This window comes from Montipora capricornis, chromosome 12 (genome assembly GCF_036669925.1).
Source record: "Montipora capricornis isolate CH-2021 chromosome 12, ASM3666992v2, whole genome shotgun sequence".
Taxonomy (NCBI): domain Eukaryota; kingdom Metazoa; phylum Cnidaria; class Anthozoa; order Scleractinia; family Acroporidae; genus Montipora; species Montipora capricornis.
In genome coordinates, this window is record NC_090894.1 from 34,754,938 (window position 1) to 34,774,937 (window position 20,000).

The 20,000-nt window shown below is 39.2% G+C and overlaps 1 protein-coding gene and 2 long non-coding RNA genes across 5 annotated transcripts in view; 1 reads left to right on the plus strand and 2 right to left on the minus strand.

The window, feature by feature from the left end:
• LOC138026034 (probable tubulin polyglutamylase ttll-15) overlaps positions 1 to 13,563 on the minus strand; it is a 23,791-nt gene extending 10,228 nt beyond the window's left edge. The window contains exons 1-8 of one of the 2 annotated variants that reach the window (XM_068873208.1): positions 13,257 to 13,563; positions 4,793 to 5,008; positions 3,852 to 4,013; positions 3,368 to 3,487; positions 2,067 to 2,142; positions 1,278 to 1,437; positions 744 to 828; positions 318 to 396 (exon numbers count right to left, since the gene is read on the minus strand). In XM_068873208.1, coding sequence (XP_068729309.1) covers positions 318 to 396; positions 744 to 828; positions 1,278 to 1,437; positions 2,067 to 2,142; positions 3,368 to 3,487; positions 3,852 to 4,013; positions 4,793 to 5,008; positions 13,257 to 13,298 — 940 coding nt within the window. In that variant the 5' untranslated portion in view covers positions 13,299 to 13,563. The remainder of the gene's footprint in view (positions 1 to 317; positions 397 to 743; positions 829 to 1,277; positions 1,438 to 2,066; positions 2,143 to 3,367; positions 3,488 to 3,851; positions 4,014 to 4,792; positions 5,009 to 13,256) is intronic. The other variant, XM_068873209.1, reaches the window with a different exon arrangement.
• Positions 1 to 20,000, plus strand: part of LOC138025965 (uncharacterized) — a 469,560-nt gene that overhangs the window by 80,510 nt on the left and 369,050 nt on the right. The gene's annotated exons all lie outside the window — the stretch shown is intronic.
• Positions 18,835 to 20,000, minus strand: part of LOC138027286 (uncharacterized) — a 1,293-nt gene continuing 127 nt past the window's right edge. Inside the window, exons 2-3 of the long non-coding RNA XR_011127440.1 lie at positions 19,137 to 19,249; positions 18,835 to 18,927 (exon numbers count right to left, since the gene is read on the minus strand). This is a non-coding gene — a long non-coding RNA (uncharacterized lncRNA). The remainder of the gene's footprint in view (positions 18,928 to 19,136; positions 19,250 to 20,000) is intronic.

A 20,000-nucleotide genomic window follows, 5' to 3' on the forward strand; every position in this document is an offset into this window, starting at 1 on the left:
AAATATAAATATATCTAAAACAGTCTAAAAATGTATAATATAATAATATACAAATAAGTATAGAAAAATTAGTTTATCTTAAACTGTTTAGTAGTAGTAGTAGTAGTAGTAGTAGTAGTAGTAGTAGTAGTAGTAGTAGTAGAAGTAGTAGTAGTAGTAGTAGTAGTAGTAGTAGTAGTAGTAGTAGTAGTAGTAGTAGTAGTAGTAGTAGTAGTAGTAGTGGTGGTGGTGGTGGTGGTGGTGGTGGTGGTAGTAGTAGTAGTAGTAAGGAAGAGCTACTTTGAATAAATCTTGTACAACAAAGAAAATGAGTATACCCTGTTGTTTTAGGTAGATATTTAGCAGCATTTTGCGACTGTATTTTCCTTTCTTCCAAAGGGTTTTCAAAGAGGGTAACTAAAATTCAAGGGGAAAAAATAACAGAAAAGAAGAATTTGATACCAGAAAAATAGACATAGCTATGTAATAGAAAATTGAGCGTTTACATGCATTCGCGTTAGATGTTAGGAGTAGAAAGATTTACCGAGGTTTGTGTGGCTGTTTGTATTATTAATTTACACTGTACACTGCGGTTTCCGCACCTACTTGGGCATTAATTTTATTTTTTGAAAAAACAACTTAGCCTTAGCGAGGATACCTCAGATCACAAAGCGGTTTGTTCGTTTTAAATGAAGTGACTTGAGACTGCAGTGTAGTAAAAAGATCCCTGGGTGAGCTAAATCATGCCACTAATAAATAATTACCTCCCATGGTTGTGTGTATTCATCTCCCACAACATACTTCTTTTCGTTTTCTGGATCAAATGGGTAGTACACTGCGTCACAAAATCTGCAGCAAGAAAATTAAGTGTCTATTAAAGTGGGCTAATAATCTCGGTGTTGGTTCTCCAATCTCAGGTATACAGATTTTTACTTACAGTATGTAAATGTATATTAGTTAGTCAGGGGCGCTTTCCAAAACAATTAAATATGATTTAAGCTAAATAAAATGTTTGACCTAGCTCCCACGCGAAAACGTTCCTTGCAGTTTCCGTATGAACGACTAAACGCACGGCAAGACTCACAGCACGTCTGGGAAACGCGTAAACAAGCCGTGCACATGGATTGAAGAATTGAATGGATGAACGACCGAGGCAAACTTTTGCAGGGAAGAACTCGCAACCTTGACAAGGATAACTCTAATACGGTACAATGCATATATGTACATGTATATCTTCCTTTGATAAATGCCTGTAATTTATTTGAAACAGTGTAAACAAGACGCACCTAACAAATTACCTGATGAGAACTTCTTTGTCATAAACATACACTCTCAATGGATCGATGGAGGTAAGCACAGTGTAAATACCAATGTCAAATTTGTGTTGATCAACAAGTAGTGGGTCTGCAATGTATTCTTGAACAAAATACTCATCAGATCCCTTAGTGAGATCAATGTCTGTAAAAGTGATTTAAAAAGAACATTTAATCATCAACATAATCTAATACATGTACTGTACATGTAAATAGATCAACGATTTGTTTCTTTCCATCTTTTAAGAACTGAATTACAGGTAGGGTCAGCCGTAATATGATTTAAAATATCATATAATAATAATTATGTAAATGTATAGTCAAGACCTTATGATTATAAAATGGGCGTACAGCTGTATTTGTTGTTTAAAATTTTTAAATCATGTGGCGTTCATATGTACATCTACACACCTTCCAAAATCGACCTTTAACAGTAATTTGTGAGCGCCTCTTTACAAAACGGTTCACAAACAAAAGAAAGCAAAAATCTCTGTATTTATGACATGAAGTCATTTTCTCAGCACATTTGTAACTCTGAGCAACTGATCTCTGTGTTGAGAGTAATAAAAACACTTCAAAAGGACTTTTTGACTGCTTTTTCTCATTGACACCTCAAATGCCCTGGAACGCCCCCACTTGAGGAGTAAATTGTCTGGCATTAGACAGAGTAAAATCTGTTGTCTCACTCCCACGGGTCAATGGGTAAAACCATCCTTTCAAACTGCAGTTGCTTCCTTGTAATCTGTGTGAACATTACCTACTTACATACTGTACCTTTGAAAGACTTGATGTGTATTCCCCTGTGGTTGTTACTTTTCTCAACCCACATTTTATTTGGGTAGTTCTTCACCTAAAAGTGAATAGAATAGGCCATTCAGTTGTTTGCTCAGTGCCTGAGGGGGGGGGGAGGGGGGGGACTCCCATATGGAACAGACGGGGATGCTCGTCAGAAATTTTGAATTTAAGCCCTAAAGGAGACCATCTGGGCGTGGCTCAAGCATTTTTGTGACCCCTAAAGGAGACTAATCTGGGCATGGCTTAAGGAAATTTTGACCCCTAAAAACAACTTAAAAAGAAAATTTGACTTCTGTTTCTCTTCGCGTAATTCTGTGTTTCTTCTCAGAACCCTAAATGAGACCTTGGCGGCTTAAAATATTGGCGCTTTGCCCGGAACACCCTAAGCGAGACGAAAATCCAAAATTTACACCCCTAAGCGAGACGACGAGCCCGGGGTTCAGTGACCTTAGCCTACACTGTATGAATGGCTGTGAGGCTGTTGGTGACCTTGTATTGATACAGACCTTACTGCCTCTATCATGTTTATTGCATTGTTGTGATTCTAATTAGACTACAGTACATTAGAATTACAAAAGCACAAAGGTTATGTATCAAAACTGGGTCACCGAAAGCCTTGCATGCTTACAATTTTAGGTCAGGTAACTTTGCTACAACTGTAAAATGGTCTAATATTTAGGATTACATTGCCCTTTCAGTCCTGAGAGTGAGACGTAAAGATTTTACTATTTCCAACACAAGACAATTTTACTCCTCAATGGTGGCTTCAGGGACAAATGGATTAAGAATACTTGAAAAGCTGAATGCATGGCAATGAGTGAGAACCCTCTTTTCCCTTTTTTTTTTAACGTTATTTCAACATGTAATCCAGTGGCCATGTTTTGAATATTACTATAACTATAAACCATGGTCAACTTCTTTTCATTTAACTGTTGCTGGTCATGTTTACAATAATTAATACATTTATTATAATTATTATAATTTTACATAATTATCATACTTAAATACATTTGTAAAATAAAAGGCTGAAATCTGAAAAAATAAAAATAAGAGAAAAAAGGTTGAATTTCTTATCACAGTATGCAACCCTTAGGGATGTATGGTGTACAAAATTAATAAAATTAGTTGCAGAGTCAACAGCAGCAAAATTGATTCAATAGATAGCATGTACAGTTATCACTTACAGCTGAACAGTCTAACCTGACTATCGGCATACAGATTATAATGTTGTTGCAGTCCCTTAAAATTAATGTCAACCACAACATATGCATGTACCTTACCTCCTCTAAGAAATTACTGGAGTCTTTTGGAATTACAAAGGCTGGAGGTATAAATGGAAAATGATTGACAGCTAAGCTAACTTTGTTTGTTATGTAACCAGATCCTGGGAAGTGATTAACCTATGAAGAAAAAGACAGAACCCTAAAAAGATGTTCAGTCAAGTACAATGTACTACTGTCTAAGGAACTCTTAAAGAATTTTTTTTTCCATTTTTATTTCAAACAACCATTGAACAAGATATCCCAAACTCCCTCTTTCAAACAAGAAAATAGCTCGATCAGCATAACAATTATAATGTGCATGTACGCTTCGGTGGACCTTTGAATGGAGATCCCACTACATGTAAATTTAAGGCAATAATTATTGTTTAACCCAACAAGAAAGTGGAGTGTAATTAGAGTAGGCAGGCTAAATACTCCATTGAAATTGGATTCCTCATCATAGACTAAAACAAGTATATTGATATAATAAATATAACCTTACCTTTTGATGTGGCTCAAGAGACTGCAACATTTGTTTTAGTTCAGTGTTAAATGGATAATCATGAGCCCACATAACATCAAACAAGCGACTCTTTGCTTCTGTCCTGACATAACCAGTGCGACTAAATACTGCCATCACATGATTCAAGTATCCTGATCTTAGCTACATGCAATAAAGAAAAAAAAAAGGTAAATATGTATATAGATTCTAATAGGAGAAATTTTAGATAAACATTCTACAAAAAAAAACAAGCAAAATGAACAAAGTTTTGCGGTCCTCATGACAGATGATTGTCAAATGTCAGTGTCAATTGCAATGATAAATTCTTTGTGAATCAGATTATGTAAATATAACTTTCAAAAATGCGGCAAAGGAACCAGTTGAATATTGTTTTATGTGGAAAGGTTGGCAAGAATAGTGTCAGATTGAGCGTTAAGAACAGGTTTACAGTATCAATTCCTTTTAATGAAAACCATCTTGTAAATGAGGCAGTCCAGCTTGTTTTGACAATTCTTCAAGATCGAAAAGTGCTTCAAGTCTAGGGTGTTGGCCACATGCAGGTTATGTTGGCTATACACGCCAACAACTCCATCAATGAAGAGCATAAAAGATCAGCCATTGGCAAACATCTGGAGCAGAAGAAGGGGGCCAACACCCTTGATTTGAAGCACTTGAAGTGAAAGGGTTTAAAGGGGACACAGTTTTTGGTGGACTTTGGTGCTGTTAACTCATGAACCAAGATTCATGGCCTGAGTGGCTTAACCAAGAGTCTCCTAACCTACATGTAAGTGATACTGCATCTGGACTTAGCAAACAGGTCCTGTTAAGAAGAAGAATGCCCAAGTCATCTTCATTGAGAAACAAAATATTCTCAGCTTTTGAACTGGTGGTAAAATGCACAAAAATTCCCTTGTAAAGTTACATTCAGTCGTTATTCTTACATTTTTTGCATTGATCCAAACTATGGGTCGACTTGAGCTTCCAAATTCTGGGTCACCAACAGTCATGTCAGCTTTCAGACTACGCAGTTGGTATATATTCAGTAAAATAAGCAGCACACCAAAGCACAGGCAACCCGCAATAAGGTACATCATTCTCAAGGGCATTTGCACCCCAAGGTGAGGATGAGGATAGTACTTGGAATTGTCTGATGCATACTGAAAAAAGGAAATAATCTTCAACTGTCCTGCAAATCAATATTGCCACTGGGTTCTTACATGCAGCTACCTCTTCAGAGAAAATAAACTCAGTGTTGGAGTATGTCATGTACAATAGATATGCCAATTAGATACACCACCTAAGTTGGACCACCAACGGTAATAAATGATCTCTATAAAGTGAGTACTTTTATTTTAGAAGTTGCTCCTCTTCTTTGATTTTAAATTGAGCTTACAGCATGTGGACTGGAGAGACATTATTAATATTTATAGGACAGCATTGTTAACATTCTTGCCATTGGATTCTACGAAAATCGACTCCCAGCCTATTCCATATGGCTGTGGTGCTGTGCTCCAAGGTCATCCATGAACAAGGGTCGTGTTCAGGGGCCGAGGGCATAGCCGGCAGCACAGCTCCTTCGATCTGATCTCGTGACGCTGCACCCTTAGCAATTTAGTCTCCGACTGTGAGTAAGGGCATTTAGCAGGTCACATATTATTATAACAAGCATGGAAGAGTCAATGTAGAGGTTTCCTTGTTTTCCCTCTCAAGCAAGAAGGAAAGGAAACCTATGCACCAATCTCCTTGATGTTCTGTCATGCATGCATGACATGATGTCAATGCAATGTCGCTACCACTCTTCCAAAATGGAGCAGGCGTTAAAGGGACACTGTCATGCAAAGAGACGAGCAGTATTTCTCACACCCAGAGATTTTAACAGACTTTAATTTTTTTTCTTTTTCTGTTGAAGTCTACACTTAATATGGTTTCCAAAAAGCACCAAAAGGCATTTTTATATATTATCGATGATTTGGACTCCAATACCGGTAAATAAAAACTAACACAAGTATCATGCCATCTTTGTTCACTGTCAGCTGAATTCAGTGAAGTGAGTGGGGACACTGTTGGCTCTACAAGCACTCACACAGAAATATATTTTTTCTCTGCGATATAGTACCAAGCATTATAATTTATCAGATTAATATGCCATTTCAAAGCTGAAAGAGAACTAGTGCATTTATTTCCAAAGAGACGACCTTCAAGTCAAAAGATGGTAAGCTGAGAAAAAATTTGGCCATGTTTTACTCACCGCTTGCGGTTTTATAAAATGTGCAACAAATAAACACAACCAGTGCAGTTATGCTCACCTAAATGCATGTTTTTCTTCAAAATACTCAATACACATTTCAGAGCAAAGATAGTAAATGTTTATCAATGTGGTGGTCTGACATTTAAGCGATGGACCCCTTCAAATAATCATTTCTCAAGTCCCTTTAACTCTACAGTTCCTTTTTTTCTAATGGCCAAGTGTGTCGTATTTATTACTTTTTTGTTTGGTTCAACTCAGAACCATACTTGGTAAATCACGTGACCAAAACAGAAAATGCCTTTGAGAAAAACTCAACGATTGAACCACTGTAAATGCTCTGATAAACGCCCCCAGTTTCTTATATGTGAGGTCACGCATGATGGCGGCCGGACACGTTTTTCTATGGGTGGTATTCCTTTGCCTTTATGTTGGGAATTATCAATGTTCAAGCAGTGATAATCGCTATCAACTGTCTGTAAACTACCCTAGCATCAGTGTAGGGGAGATTGACGGCTGGTTTCAACTATTCTGGTGCTGCACGGCTGATAAAGTTGGCATCGGTAGCTATGTTCGACATCGACAGCGTCGTGGAAATTGCTACTCATGTGTAAGAATACTTTATTCTGTTAATGGCTCTAGTAGCTATCAAGTAACTCGACTGGCGCTTTGCGGGGATATTCATAGCAACCCTGGGCCTGCACGGAAAACTACGGTTCCGAAATTTCCTTGCAAAGAGTGCGGAAAAGCTGTATGTAGTAATCAGGATGCCATCTTGTGTTCTCAATGCAAGTGTTGGTGTCATGCGAAATGTCTCCAGTTGTCAAGAGTCGGCTTCCAATATTATTTAGATCATCCGGATCTGGACTGGGAGTGTGCACCCTGCTCTCTGCCGAAACTGGCCCCGGAAGATTTTATGGATTCTTTATTAGAGTTCGATTCTAGTTTGTTAGAATGTCCTGCCATTGTTGAGCAAGGTGAATATGTAAATGATGGCCCTTTGAATTCATCGTCACGGATCGTTGACAGCAGGCAAAGGGACGGGCGAGAATTGCTTATTATGCATCTAAACATTAACAGTCTGCAAAACAAATTCGAAGATTTGAAATTATTGATAAACGATTTCAAGGCACAAGTCATTTTCTTATCACAAACAAAAATTGATTCATCATACCCAAGTAAACAATTTAAGATAGATGGCTATAATATATACCGTAAGGATCGTGTGAAAGGGGGCGGTGGGGTAATGGCATATGTTTCCTCAAGTCTCTCATCTAAGAAGCTAAAGCTGCCTAGAAACTTTACCACCTTCGAAGCATTAGCCCTGGAATCAAAATTTGGAAGACACGATGCTATTGTTCTGGGCATATATCGACCCCCGAAAGCGGTAGGAAAGGACTACTATAATAGATTGGAAAGTGATTTGAATGATATAATCTCTTGGGCATCCTTACAAAGGCAATTGATCGTAGTCACTGGTGATTTGAATATGGACAGGTTGAAACCAGATGAAATGGAAGGCAAGATCTTATGTGACCTCGAGCAAATACACAACCTGGAGTGTCTAATAAAGAAGCCAACAAGAGTGACCAAAACAAGTCAAACATTGTTAGATGTTATGATGACAAATAAACCTGAGCTGTTTAGAACAGCGAATGTTTACGAGCCTGGTATAAGTGATCACGCGATGGTTTATGGAATTATGAGAGAGAGAGCCATTCATCATTCAAGTAGAGTTATCACTGTTAGAAGTCACAAAAGTATTGATGAAGCTATGCTGTTGCAAGACATAAGTTTCGCCCCATGGCATGTCGGTGAAATATTTGATTCCATCGACGATCAGTACTTTTATTGGAGCGCGCTTCTAAATGACGTTTTACAGGAGCATATCCCTTTGAGGAAAAAACGAGTCAGATCGAAGGACGTTCCCTATATGACAGATCAATGGAAGGATGCAATTAGAAAGAAGAGAAAATATTCTAAGATGTTTGCGAAGAATCCAACAGACGAGAATCTGCAATTGAAAAGGAAATGGAGGAACGTTGCTACGAAGCTTAGGAGAAGATCATTAAAGCAGTACTGGAAATCTGAGACAGAAGAGATGAATCACAACCCAAGAGAGTTCTATAAAGTTTTCAAGCCTTTTCTGGACTCTAAAACTCAAGATGTTGATGACAGTGCGATAATCTTGGAAAATTGTGGCAGTGACATAAAGGATCAAACAATGGTCGCCGATTGCTTTGTTCAATATTTTACAGGGATAGCACAAGGTATCGGTGACTCTGAGTTGTTGGCATTAACTGAAGAACAATTACGTGACTGCAAGAGTATTCAAGACATATGCAACAGTGTGAGAATTGTGAATGGACCCGAATTTAGCTTCAATAAAGTAAGTCAAACCGAAGTGCAGTCAGCCCTTGTAAACTTGAACGTGAACAAAAGCTGTGGTCATGATGGGCTGTCTAATAAAGTTCTCAAACTAGTTGGTAATGCCTTGGCGCCATCCTTAACTAAGATCTTTAATACTTGTATTGATGAAAATTGCTGGCCTGTGGAATGGAAGAGAGGGGAATGGATCCCGGTTTATAAAAAGGATAATCCAAGGGACGTTAGAAACTACAGACCAGTGACAGTCCTGAGCGCAGTGGGTAAAGTTTTCGAACAGTTACTGGGTAAACAGCTAACTATTTTTATGGAGCCTCGTCTTAACAATAACCTGACAGCTTATCGTAAGAAAAACAGCTGTGAGACCTCCTTAGTTAAGCTGGTAGAGGATTGGAAGCTGACACTGGACAACAAACACGTGGTCGGAATATTATCGACAGACCTATCGAAGGCATTTGATTCACTCCATCCGCCATTATTGTTAGCAAAGTTGTGGGCCTATGGTTTCTCGGAAAGTGCGATAGACATGATGAGATGTTATTTTACAGAAAGAAAAAACAGGGTGCGGATGCGATCAGGAGGTCTCAGTGAATGGAGAGAAGCAAGCAGAGGTTGTCCACAAGGATCAAACCTAGGGCCACTACTTTGGAACATATTCCAAAACGATCTTGTTCAGAATATTCAGGCGGGTAGGCTTACCATGTACGCTGATGACCACCAAGTGTACTCTTCTGGAGAGAAGATTGAGGATGTAGAAACAATCCTGAACGATGAGGGAACCCGTACCTCTGAATGGTATCAGCAAAACCTACTCAAGTGTAACCAAGATAAATTTCAAGCTATGAGTCTGGGATCAAGATACAAGAAAAAGGGAATGAACTTAAATATAAAGGACATTAATATAAAATCAAGTCCTGGGATTGATCTTTTGGGAGTAGCAATTGATGATGAATTGAACTTTACTAAGCATATTAACAACGTCTGCACTAAGGGGGCAAGGAAAGTAGGAGTACTTATGAGGTTTAGGAACTTGTTACCTACTGAAGCTAAATTAAGAATTTTCAAAGCTATTATTTTACCTCAGGTTACATATTGACATATAGTATGGCACCATTGTCGCTCGTCAGACAAGAGAAAGCTTGAAAGGTTGCAGGAGCGAGCATTGAGAGCTATTTACTGTGACAGGACTAGCACTTATGAAGCACTTCTAGAGAAAGCAAGACTTCCAACGTTATGTAATCGCAGGCTCCAGGACATGGCCATATTTATGTATAAAGTTAAGAATAATTTAGTTCCATCGTATATTTCTGAACTTTTTAGTTGTGACATGAGTAGGTACAATCTTAGGAATATAGACGATTTCTCCTTACCAAGATGTAACACCGTTACATATGGAAGACATAGCTTAAGGTACATGGGACCTTACATTTGGTCGAAGCTTCACAAATCAATTAAAATGGCTGACTCTTTGATTGCATTTAAAAATCAAGTCAGGGCCCTTGACCTATCAAATGTTACGTCGAAAAATAATTGTGAAAACTGCAAGTTATGTAAAACTTAGCTTTTATTAATTTTTTACTAATTTTATATTGTTTGTACATAGTTTTATTATTATTATTATTAGTTTAGTCTAATTAGTTTTAAGTAGGTGTCCCCAATTAGTTTTTACTTGTAAAAACTAGAACGATTGACACGTTAATAAAGTTATTATTATTATTATTATAAACACCTCCTTTCCATTAAACGCTCCTGCTGTGGTGGAAAGTTTGAAATAGACGCCCCTCTTTAAAAAATGCCTCCCCACCCCCACAAAAAAAGGAAATTGTTCAGCTGTAAAGCAAAATCATGCAATTTATTTAACACCTTGGTTGCTTAAATGCTTCAATGAAAATCAATCAATCAATAATTCAATAATAATCACCATCAATCAATGGCAGTGATATTGGAAATCCGTCAGGTAATCACTGAGTCCGATGTCTATAAAGCCAATTGTGAAAACAATGTTGACACAAATGACAACAAGGACATTGATATATAACTTTGAATTTACTGTTTCGCCGCATTGATATAGAACTATAAACTTACTGTTGTTGCCCTGTTAATATAGAACTATGAACGTTTATTTGGATTTTCTAGTTTTTACAGTAAACTTGAAAAAAACGGCCCTCTCTAATAAACGCCTCATATCTATTATTTTAATGCCTCCCCTTAAACCACGAATATTTAATAAATGCCGTGGGCGTTTATTAGATCATTTATGGTACATGTATGTTTTTCAAAAACTTTAACGAAACAGTATGAGAACATTCTTACACAAAATCTGTAGCATGGATTCTAAAAAAAATTATTTCTCAAAAAAATTATGACATCATACTTGGCCCTCCTTTGATACACCTTTCAAACTTATCAATTCCATTTTTTGTCCAAATAGAAATTCCATGCTACAGTTTACGTAAAATAATGGGACGCTTCCCATCTGGTGAAAAAACTGCCTCTTCCTTTCGTTTCCTGAGAATTTTTATGTTTTTAACTGAGATACATGGCAGAGGACTGGGACTAGTTGCAAACACGCACCTTCTGATTGAAGTAATGTTAGATTTACATTGAAAAGAAATCTTCAAAGTCAATCATCCATGCAAGCTTTTTGTGGGGCCCTTAACTACAAAACTTCCTTAGCAACCATTGTCTTTCTGTAGTTAAGTACCATCCCCCTTAAGTGACTAGCTACAAATGAGCCACGAAGATGGACTTCAATTGTTGTTAATAAGGAAATGGCTGACACTTTGATTACACCATACCCTAGGGGTGCAGGGATGGCGCAGTGGTGAGAGCACTCACCTCCCACCAATGACTGGCCCGGGTTTGATTCCCAGATTCAACGTCGTATGTGGGTTGAGTTTGTTGGATCTCTACTCTGCACCAAGAGGTTTTCTCTCAGTACTCTAGTTTCCCCTCTCCTCAAAAACCAACATTTGACATGATTTGTGTTACTTGTGAATTTCAGTTTACAGTACCCCCAATTAACACTCCAGCGCCAGAATGACTAGGCACTTAAATAAAGTTCCTTTCCTTTCACACCTCAAAAAGTTTCTCTTCATTGTAGATGCTGCATTGGTATTTTGACTGCTCTGCTTTGCTTTCTTGAGGAGATTGAATGACTATTTGTGCACTGAGAGTTTAAAATTCTGAATGCGACAGTGGCCTCCATACTGTCTGAACCTTTCCAAACTTAAAAACATCAGGCTTTATATTAAAAAACCTAGTGCATGTGTGACTGGACAGTCCTCCTTAAACATTTAAACTGGTTATATCAGATCTTAAACCGCAAGAATTTAATAATTATTATTTGCCTGGACAACATCAAGGAGATGAATCCCTGCAGAGATTTCCTTTCCTTCTCGTTAGAGTCAGGCAGGGAAATCAAGGCAACCTCTGCCAAGTAAGGTTTAAGGAAGATTTAAGCTGATTTTTTTTTTCCCAGAGCAAATAATTTCCCCCTTGTTCACTTACTAGAAAAGGTAGTTGGCTATTGTTCGTGAAATATGTACATGTACTACAGCAATTTTAAAGTAGGGTCCTTATCACACAACAGAATATACCCACTGGCTCCTAGGAGTGAACTAACCAACATTTAATGTTGACAGTGTTTTAGACATATAAGGCAGATTTTGGTTTAGGTGTGTGCTATGAAGCTATGTATTAATATTCATTTCATCTAGCCAGATGAATTTCTTCAACCTTGTGAAATTATAACATTTTGTCTTTGCTGTGAGCTATGAACCTGAGTATTACATAAGTAATGAACCTTTTAAAATGTAGAGCTAGAAATGTTTCTCCTTTACCAGTCAATCTACATGTACAGCTGAAGATGTTCTTATGAGTTAGAGAGGCCATTGTGGAGACATGGTCCCATGGTAAAAAGGTCAACTTTCCTGATTTTAGGTAAAAATTAATGCGATTAATTTAAAAAAAGCTGGATGGCAGGAAAGGAATGTTGAATGGGCAAGCTGGCAATATTGGGTTAGGTATGAATATCTGCAAGAAAGAAACACCTGCACAGGAGGCCAGCATTGAATAGAATAATTTTTTCTCATTGCAACTTAAGTTGTCTACAATGTGCCAGGCCTGAATGAACAGAACTGATTATTACACCGTTTTGCTTCCCTTATGCAAAGACAGGCCAAAATGCGTGGTCTGTACTTCAAGTTACTGGTATATTGTACATGTAGGTTATATTACACATGATGAAAATTGCAAATGGTACAGACCACTTTCATAAATGGCGACCACCTTAACATTTTTTTGTATTAATTTTATGTTAATTAGACCTACTGGCCTTACTTTGAAACGAAGTATTTTTTTGAAATTTCCTTGTCGTGGCGAGGCTAGAAAGGTTTATTAGCATTAACATAAAAGAACATTTTAGTTGGCTGTCATTATGAAAGAGGTCTATAATAAAATCATCCAAAAAAGTGCCTAGCTAAACTACTCGTCCGACCACCGGACAGAATTTTTTAATCACTCAATCACTCTCAATTTTTGAGCAAATTTCCTAACGTTTTGGATGGTGCTTAGATTAGGGACAAGAGACGCTGTTCAGCTTTTTTTTTCTGAGCAATAATTTATGCTAATCACTGCGAAATATTGCTCGCCATATTATGAGCCAAAATATGAGTTTCACCGGCCACGCGTACGCTGTGTTGACATCTCGAATCACATCCACTTACACGTACCGCCAAAGTTTCTCTCCCAACTTTAGGTACTCTCTTACTCACCTTGAATTCTGGTGAACGGTTATTAGGCTTCCACGGCCACATATTGTATTCGGGACAAACACAAAATCAATGCACCAGCTGCTGTTCGATCCGAGCACAGGTCGAAGTTTTCGAGAGGGATCGCCGTTTGTCAAGAAGTCTAATGACTCTGCATTTCTTCCAAGAGAACTGAATTCGGCAGGGTTTCCACATCAACGATTATATTTAGTTATTCAATAATAATATACAAGTTCATAATTGTTCCCCTCATTAATTGTGTTGACGCTATGACAAGAGAAAGCATCGGCATACTGTACATAAAAACGACAATATTACTTGAATCAGCCGCTGATTTATGGACTAAGCCCGCACTCTTTAAGGTGGCTCACAACAAGCTCACAACAGTTTTTTTTCGAGAGGAAACTGGAAACGAACGCGCAAAGTGCGATTACTACGCGCGAGTTTTAAAACCCCGAAATGATAAACAAACTAGACCCTCCGTGAGGGTACACTGGGTTGCCTGTGGTACGTGCAGCGTTCCAGGCAATTTTCAAGTTGGGGTTTGTAGCCGATATAACGCGCGCTCTGATCGGCTAATTGTGATTGGCCCACGGGCCGATTACGGGCTTGCAAAAACAAAGCAAAAGGTAATTAAAAAACCATATAATAAACTACTTACTAACCGAGCTAGCTCGAGCCGTACTGGGGAATCTTGACCCTGGGTCGTTTTTGTACGGACCTCGATTGATTGTACTCGATTGTACGGACCTCGATTGTACTGCCACGACCTCGATTTCCCTGGCAGTACGGCCCTCGCACTCGGTTAGTAAGAAGTTAAGAGTTGATGTCAGTAAGGATCAAAGATCGGGCGGACAGAGCTCAAAATTTGATTTCGCCTATACTTTGTACATTGGTAGGCCCAGGTACTATACATATGAAATCAAGGTTTATTTGGCTAAATATTGTTTCGTTTCAAAGAAATTTGATTTTAACTGCAAACGGTATTTTTCGTCCTAATAACCTTGAAAATTGCCAACTTTCACGAAGTTATTGAGTCATTTAGTCGATTGTTTTAAGATGTCTTCACGGATATCCAGTTAATCTAAAGCTATTTCAGTCCACTGATTCCCAAAACAACTCGCTAACGCTGTTCACAAAAAATATATGATTTTTTAAAGAAGCACACCAACATCCTTCTCGAATTTGGTGCAATGGCTGGTCAAAACAACATGTCAGAAATGCCCGCGGTACGCAACGAATCACACCAGAAAACCTTTTGGTATTCTTTAAAAGGATAGTTTTAACTTTCAACAAGCTTATATTTTTGGGATCTTTCGTACTTTTTTGTCAAATACTTCTTAAAGTGAGCACAATTCCACCTTCCGCCATCTTGGAATGTGTTACATTACCGAAACAGGCGAAACGAAGTCACCACTACGGCATCGAACGGTACATATTTTTTCACTTCTTTTGACTAAAGAATCTCCCTTAAGCTTTAAGATCAACCAAATTTACCTGTAATCAAGTCCAATGTCAAGAAAAAGCAGCAAGAAACGCACCATACTTCGGCGATTACTGTCTACAATCGTAGTCTGCAAAGACTAAAAGTGACTCCGTGCTGTGACTCGGGCAACGTTTGGACTTTGACGCGCTTCACTGAGTCTCACTTGTGTACCCTTCGCTTGAGCTTTCAATACTCATCCGTATCAATTTTAGTTTTGATAAGTCTCATTCCATGGGCACTTTTAACTCTCCATCCCGCATCTCGTATAACAATATTCCATTTGTCACGCAATATGTGTGACAAATGAACCGGAAATGAAATTCTCCTCAAACTCCTTTTCGGCATTTTAAGAAACTTTCCGGACTTAACAGAGTGAATCCTTCACTAAACCGGTCTAAATCAGGGGTCTAAATTTATGTGGGTAAATTAAATGATCTCAACTTTAACTATAATCACACATATATCTAGAAATATCAAACCGAAACTAATACCATCATTTTTTTAGAAATGACGGAGAAAATGCATGCTTTTGAAAATCTACTGGCTTTCACATATCAATCCTTCGTTAAAAGAAAAAGTTGGGGTGACTAACTTCTTTTTCGTCACCAGAGCTGCTGTCAGTTTTTTTGGCAGGTCAAAAACCACGCAATCTGCTAATATGTACGAAGCCTGTGCTGAAAAACAAAATTGGTTCGCAATTCTTTGCCTTATCTTGTATTGGTTCTTGTTGTTCATTGTTCAGAAGCAAGGAAATTCCGGTTAAACGAGTGGGCATTAAAAGTACAGTCTCTTTATCTGAGCTGTGAACTTATGCATCAATTGCAGCTGCGTACAGTCCCCGCGGGCTGACCTCCGGGGTGGTCCGGGGTTGGCCAATGGCCGACCTCCTGGCAAGGCAAAATTTGCTAATGCCCTACCCCCGGGACCGACAAGGGGGAAAATATCCCACAGTGGCCCGCAGGCGGGGGGGGGGGGGGGAACTAGGTGCAGCTGGAATTGATTGATGCATTAGGGCATTGCATTTTGCCTGACCCGTGGTCCCTGAAAACTTGGTCCCTGAAACCTGCGTGATATGACTTACAAGTGGCTTTTTTCGTTTTTCCGTGATATCATCCACGTTTAAGCCAATATCTTCACAAATGTCCCTTAGCACTGCAACTGTTAAGGTAGATAATTTCTCTGTATGAACCAAACTGCAAATGTTACGGGAAAGGGCGACAGTGGGGTGACGTAAAGCAATTTCTTCGCTGACAACTTCCTTTAGGTGCGAATGTAAGGCCTCTGCCTCGACTGCACACTGCCCTTCGTCTTCACTTCCACTTTCTTCGTTCGATGTTGCTGACGTTTTTCGAATCCTTGCTGCCAGTCTTGAGAAGAATCCTGCCACCTGCTGTGGCGAAAGAATATCCTTTCCACTGAAAATACGAGCAGCCTTTTCGTCCCTCACTCTTCGCATTTCTTGCGATACCTGTTGTGGATCTGCCTTTTTACCACACTCCTCCCCGCTGAGAAACTGTTCTGTGAGGAACTTTCTTTGTTCTTCTGTAAACTGGGTTCTACTCCTTGTTGTTTTAAGAGCCCATCCCATCTCAACTGTGGAATGTAGTTTATCAACTGAGATTTTTGATGTCGTGTAGAAACCAAAAGTTGGAACTTTCGTTTTCTCTCCAGTTATTCTCGCAGCGTATCCTTTTCTGGCTTTGTCAAGCAGTGTTTCTTTTTCTAGCGCGCGCTTGTGCTTTCCTTCGTCTAAATGTGCTTGCAAACTTGAGGACCGCTGGAATGTTTGAATACACCCATCTTCTGGGCAGGTAAAAAGGCCGCTTACTTCCTCTTTCTCTTTTTCTACATCCATGTCTTGTCCTGCTGTCTCTTGCTGGTCAGGACTACTCAGCCGTTGTTCGGACAAAGATTTTTGCTGCACTTCCTTTCTAGGATTGATTTTTCTAAAGCTTGACTGCTGAGAGCGGGTATCAGGAGGCTCCAAAACTTCAAGTGTAGCAGAAAAGATACCATCGGTTTGAATGTCCTTCCATGTTACCAGCTTTCCGGGCCCGATGTTATAAGCCTTCCATGTTGTGATACCATTTGGACAAAAATGGAAGTTATTAAGCGTACTAATTCCGTCCCATTTGATCACGTTTTTGCCAGCAGATAGTTCGGGAGGCTTTACATACTTCACAATAACGCAAGGAATACCGTCATTTGATTCAATGGCTTCTTTCATCTGTGCAGCGTTGTTCACATCGTGCCCCTCGTTTAAGTGCACATTGATATGTCCTTTAATTGTTGCGACCTGGCGGTCGGCTTCTCCCTTGCCCCCTTGTGGATCTGAAAAGTCGAACCTCTCCACCTTGACATCAGAAAGACTGTCCAACCTGCTTCCTACAATTGTTGACCCACAATGATAACATCCTGCGTTGTCCTGTTTGCAATACACTTTTTGCAGTTGTGGCCGACGCTCCTTTAACATCTCGATAACATCTTGTAAAATGACGGAAGAATTTCATCGCCCAGTCGATAACTAATAATGCTGAACTCCGACATATGACATCTAACACGTCATGTTTTGCTTGATCCTGGTTAACTGTTCGCAGTTGGTGAGCTTTCCATGCCAAAATGTCCTTTTCAGCTTGAGCCACTAAACAGATACCGTCATCTCTTTCTTCTTCAGACTGAAGTTCTGCGCACGCTTCTTTTATGGTAGACAGCACCCCGGTTAATTTATTGCATTCGTAGCAGACCTCATCGTGGTTATGGTTACACTTTCCTTGAAAACAACTATTTTTAGGATCACTTAGGGAAAACGTTAAACAGTGATCTGCAACTTCTGATTCCATTGTAACGTGCACCTAAAATGTGAAAGATTATTATCGTCATCATCATCACAGTTATCACTATCATCATAATCTTTACTATGATTTTTCGTTATTAATATCAGCTGCTTTAGGGTAAAATCTTTTAAAAGTAGTAAAAGAAGTTTGAAACTTATCAAAGCTTGTCCGAACCGCTTAAAGGGCGCAAATTGAAGATAGCTTCCGCTTAATCAATGTTTCGAGGTTTAGCCTCAATACTAGTTAGTACAATGCAGCCAGAGAAAGTTGACTTTCATGTTTATGACCAATTCGCTTAAATTTAGCATCAATCCAGCCAAAGTACAAAGTTAATAATCTACTAAAAGAATAACCAAATATTAAGACAGCCTTACCTTGTAATCAGACCGCAGATATTGCTTGGCAGACCGAGGTGTTTGTTTCATTTCCTTGGCCCAGGCTTGTGACTTTGCCTGATCTGCTATCTTGTCTACTATCTCGCTAAGATCTTCTATTGCCTTACTGCCCTGTGCAGGGAAGTTATCCAAGCCCTGTAGAGAGGTGCGCACTGAGGCAGAGCAAACGTCTAGTACTCGGAGTTGTGTGCGCTTGCTCATCGGAGTGAAATTGGTCTCGGTACAAAACCGAAAATACTGTTGTGTTATCCGTTCTGGTATTAGCATCCGTACGACGTTAGGTGCTTTAATCACCCCCCCTGTTGAAAGTTTCAGCATCTTTTCTCCAAATGGCATGTCTTGTACAATATGGGAACTTGTAATAAAGTCGAGAAAATGATCAACTTTGGCGAAATCAACCTTCGTACGCCTAGTGATATCAGTAGGTACGATCGCACCTCTACCATGTAACAGTCTATGATGCCGCGCGATGTTAAATCTGTAAGGCGTCACCCCGGGAATGTAATGCGTCAGTTCCTTAAGCGATAGTTTATCTGCCAAGATGGACAAAATTTGTCTTCTCGTGCTCCAGTGAGTTGCGTTTAAATAGCTTTCTGCTAAGGCTTCTAAAATTTCTTCTTCGGCTTGTGTTCTCTCAGATGGTAAGCTTTCACCTAATGTGGTCAATAATTTATCACTTTGTCCTGGAGCAATTACTTCAAGAACCTCTTGAACACTTTGTTTTGCTTTACGGCTGTACCTTCTCTTTGTGCGCTCGTTAGCACTTTCCCATGGAACGGACAACTTATGTCGAACAGGGCTAACATCACGAGAGGCTTTTTTAAAGGCTCTTTTGCCGTGTCTACTTGGCTTCTATGCGGTGTGTTCTCAAAATCAGAACCTTCCAAATCCGATTCTGGGATGAATATACTCTCTCTTCTTTCATCAACATGAATTACTTGGGCTGCTGCAGTTTCTGCCTAAAATTTCACAAAATTAAAAAAAAAATTCAAAAGTCTGAAGTAAGACCCCAAAATACTTCTTCTTCCAGTTTCGTTGTTGTCAGTACAAAAATAAAACAGTTTGAACGTACTCAAAATTGGATTCAAACTAGCTGCGTACGGTTTCTAATATTACAAGGAAAGATCTTTGTAGTTTGTAGACGTAAATCATAGAATGTCATACTTACCAGACTAAGCTCACCTAGATGCTCTGTAAGTTCGTCAAAATCTGATTGTGGCAGGCTGCTTTCAGGGGTATGTGCTTGTTTCGTCAGGTTCTTTCGACACTTAGTACAAATCGCTAAGAATATATAAAAAATTACAAAAATGTTAACCCACTTTTTTGTATTTTCTCACCCGCACTTGCATTTCTGATTTCTTGCTATGCCATTTATCATTTTTACACACGCCCCTCTCTCATCGTTTTCTTTTTCGACCTTGGTTCAGCGTATCGCGCGGCTGTAATTCTTACTTTGCGAACCACAAAAGAAGAAACAAAACACACATCAAAAAACCGCCAGCTACGTAGACTATATGAGAGGCTACCCTTCGAAATCGGTAAGGCGCAGCTTGGCTCCTTTCCAGAAATGGCGCCGAAATCACAGTTCTTGAGTGTGAACAAAAGCCCTATCCCGGGTTTGGTTTTCTTGGCGGAACAAAGATATCTTGCATAGTGTGAACATAGGGTTAAAGGCCTGTTTATGTGAAGTGAGCCAGCCCGATTAGCCCAGCTTGCCTGCTTTATCCGGCTGGCTCGGCTTATACCCTGTGTCCTTATAAAATTTTTGCTATGTTTATATGAGAGACCAGGCTGGCGAGATACTGGTTGCCTGAGGAGAGATTTCTGCAAGTGGGTCAGTCCGGCTTCATATATTAACAAAACGGAAATTTTAAAGGGAACCAAGGTATTAGCCGAACCATTCCAATAAAACGGGCCAGCCCAGCTAACTGAACTGACTCACCATTTTAACGACGGCAGAGATATGTTTGATGTGTTATATGACGTCATACGTTATAACCAAATGTTTTACTCCCACAAGTATTACAAAAGA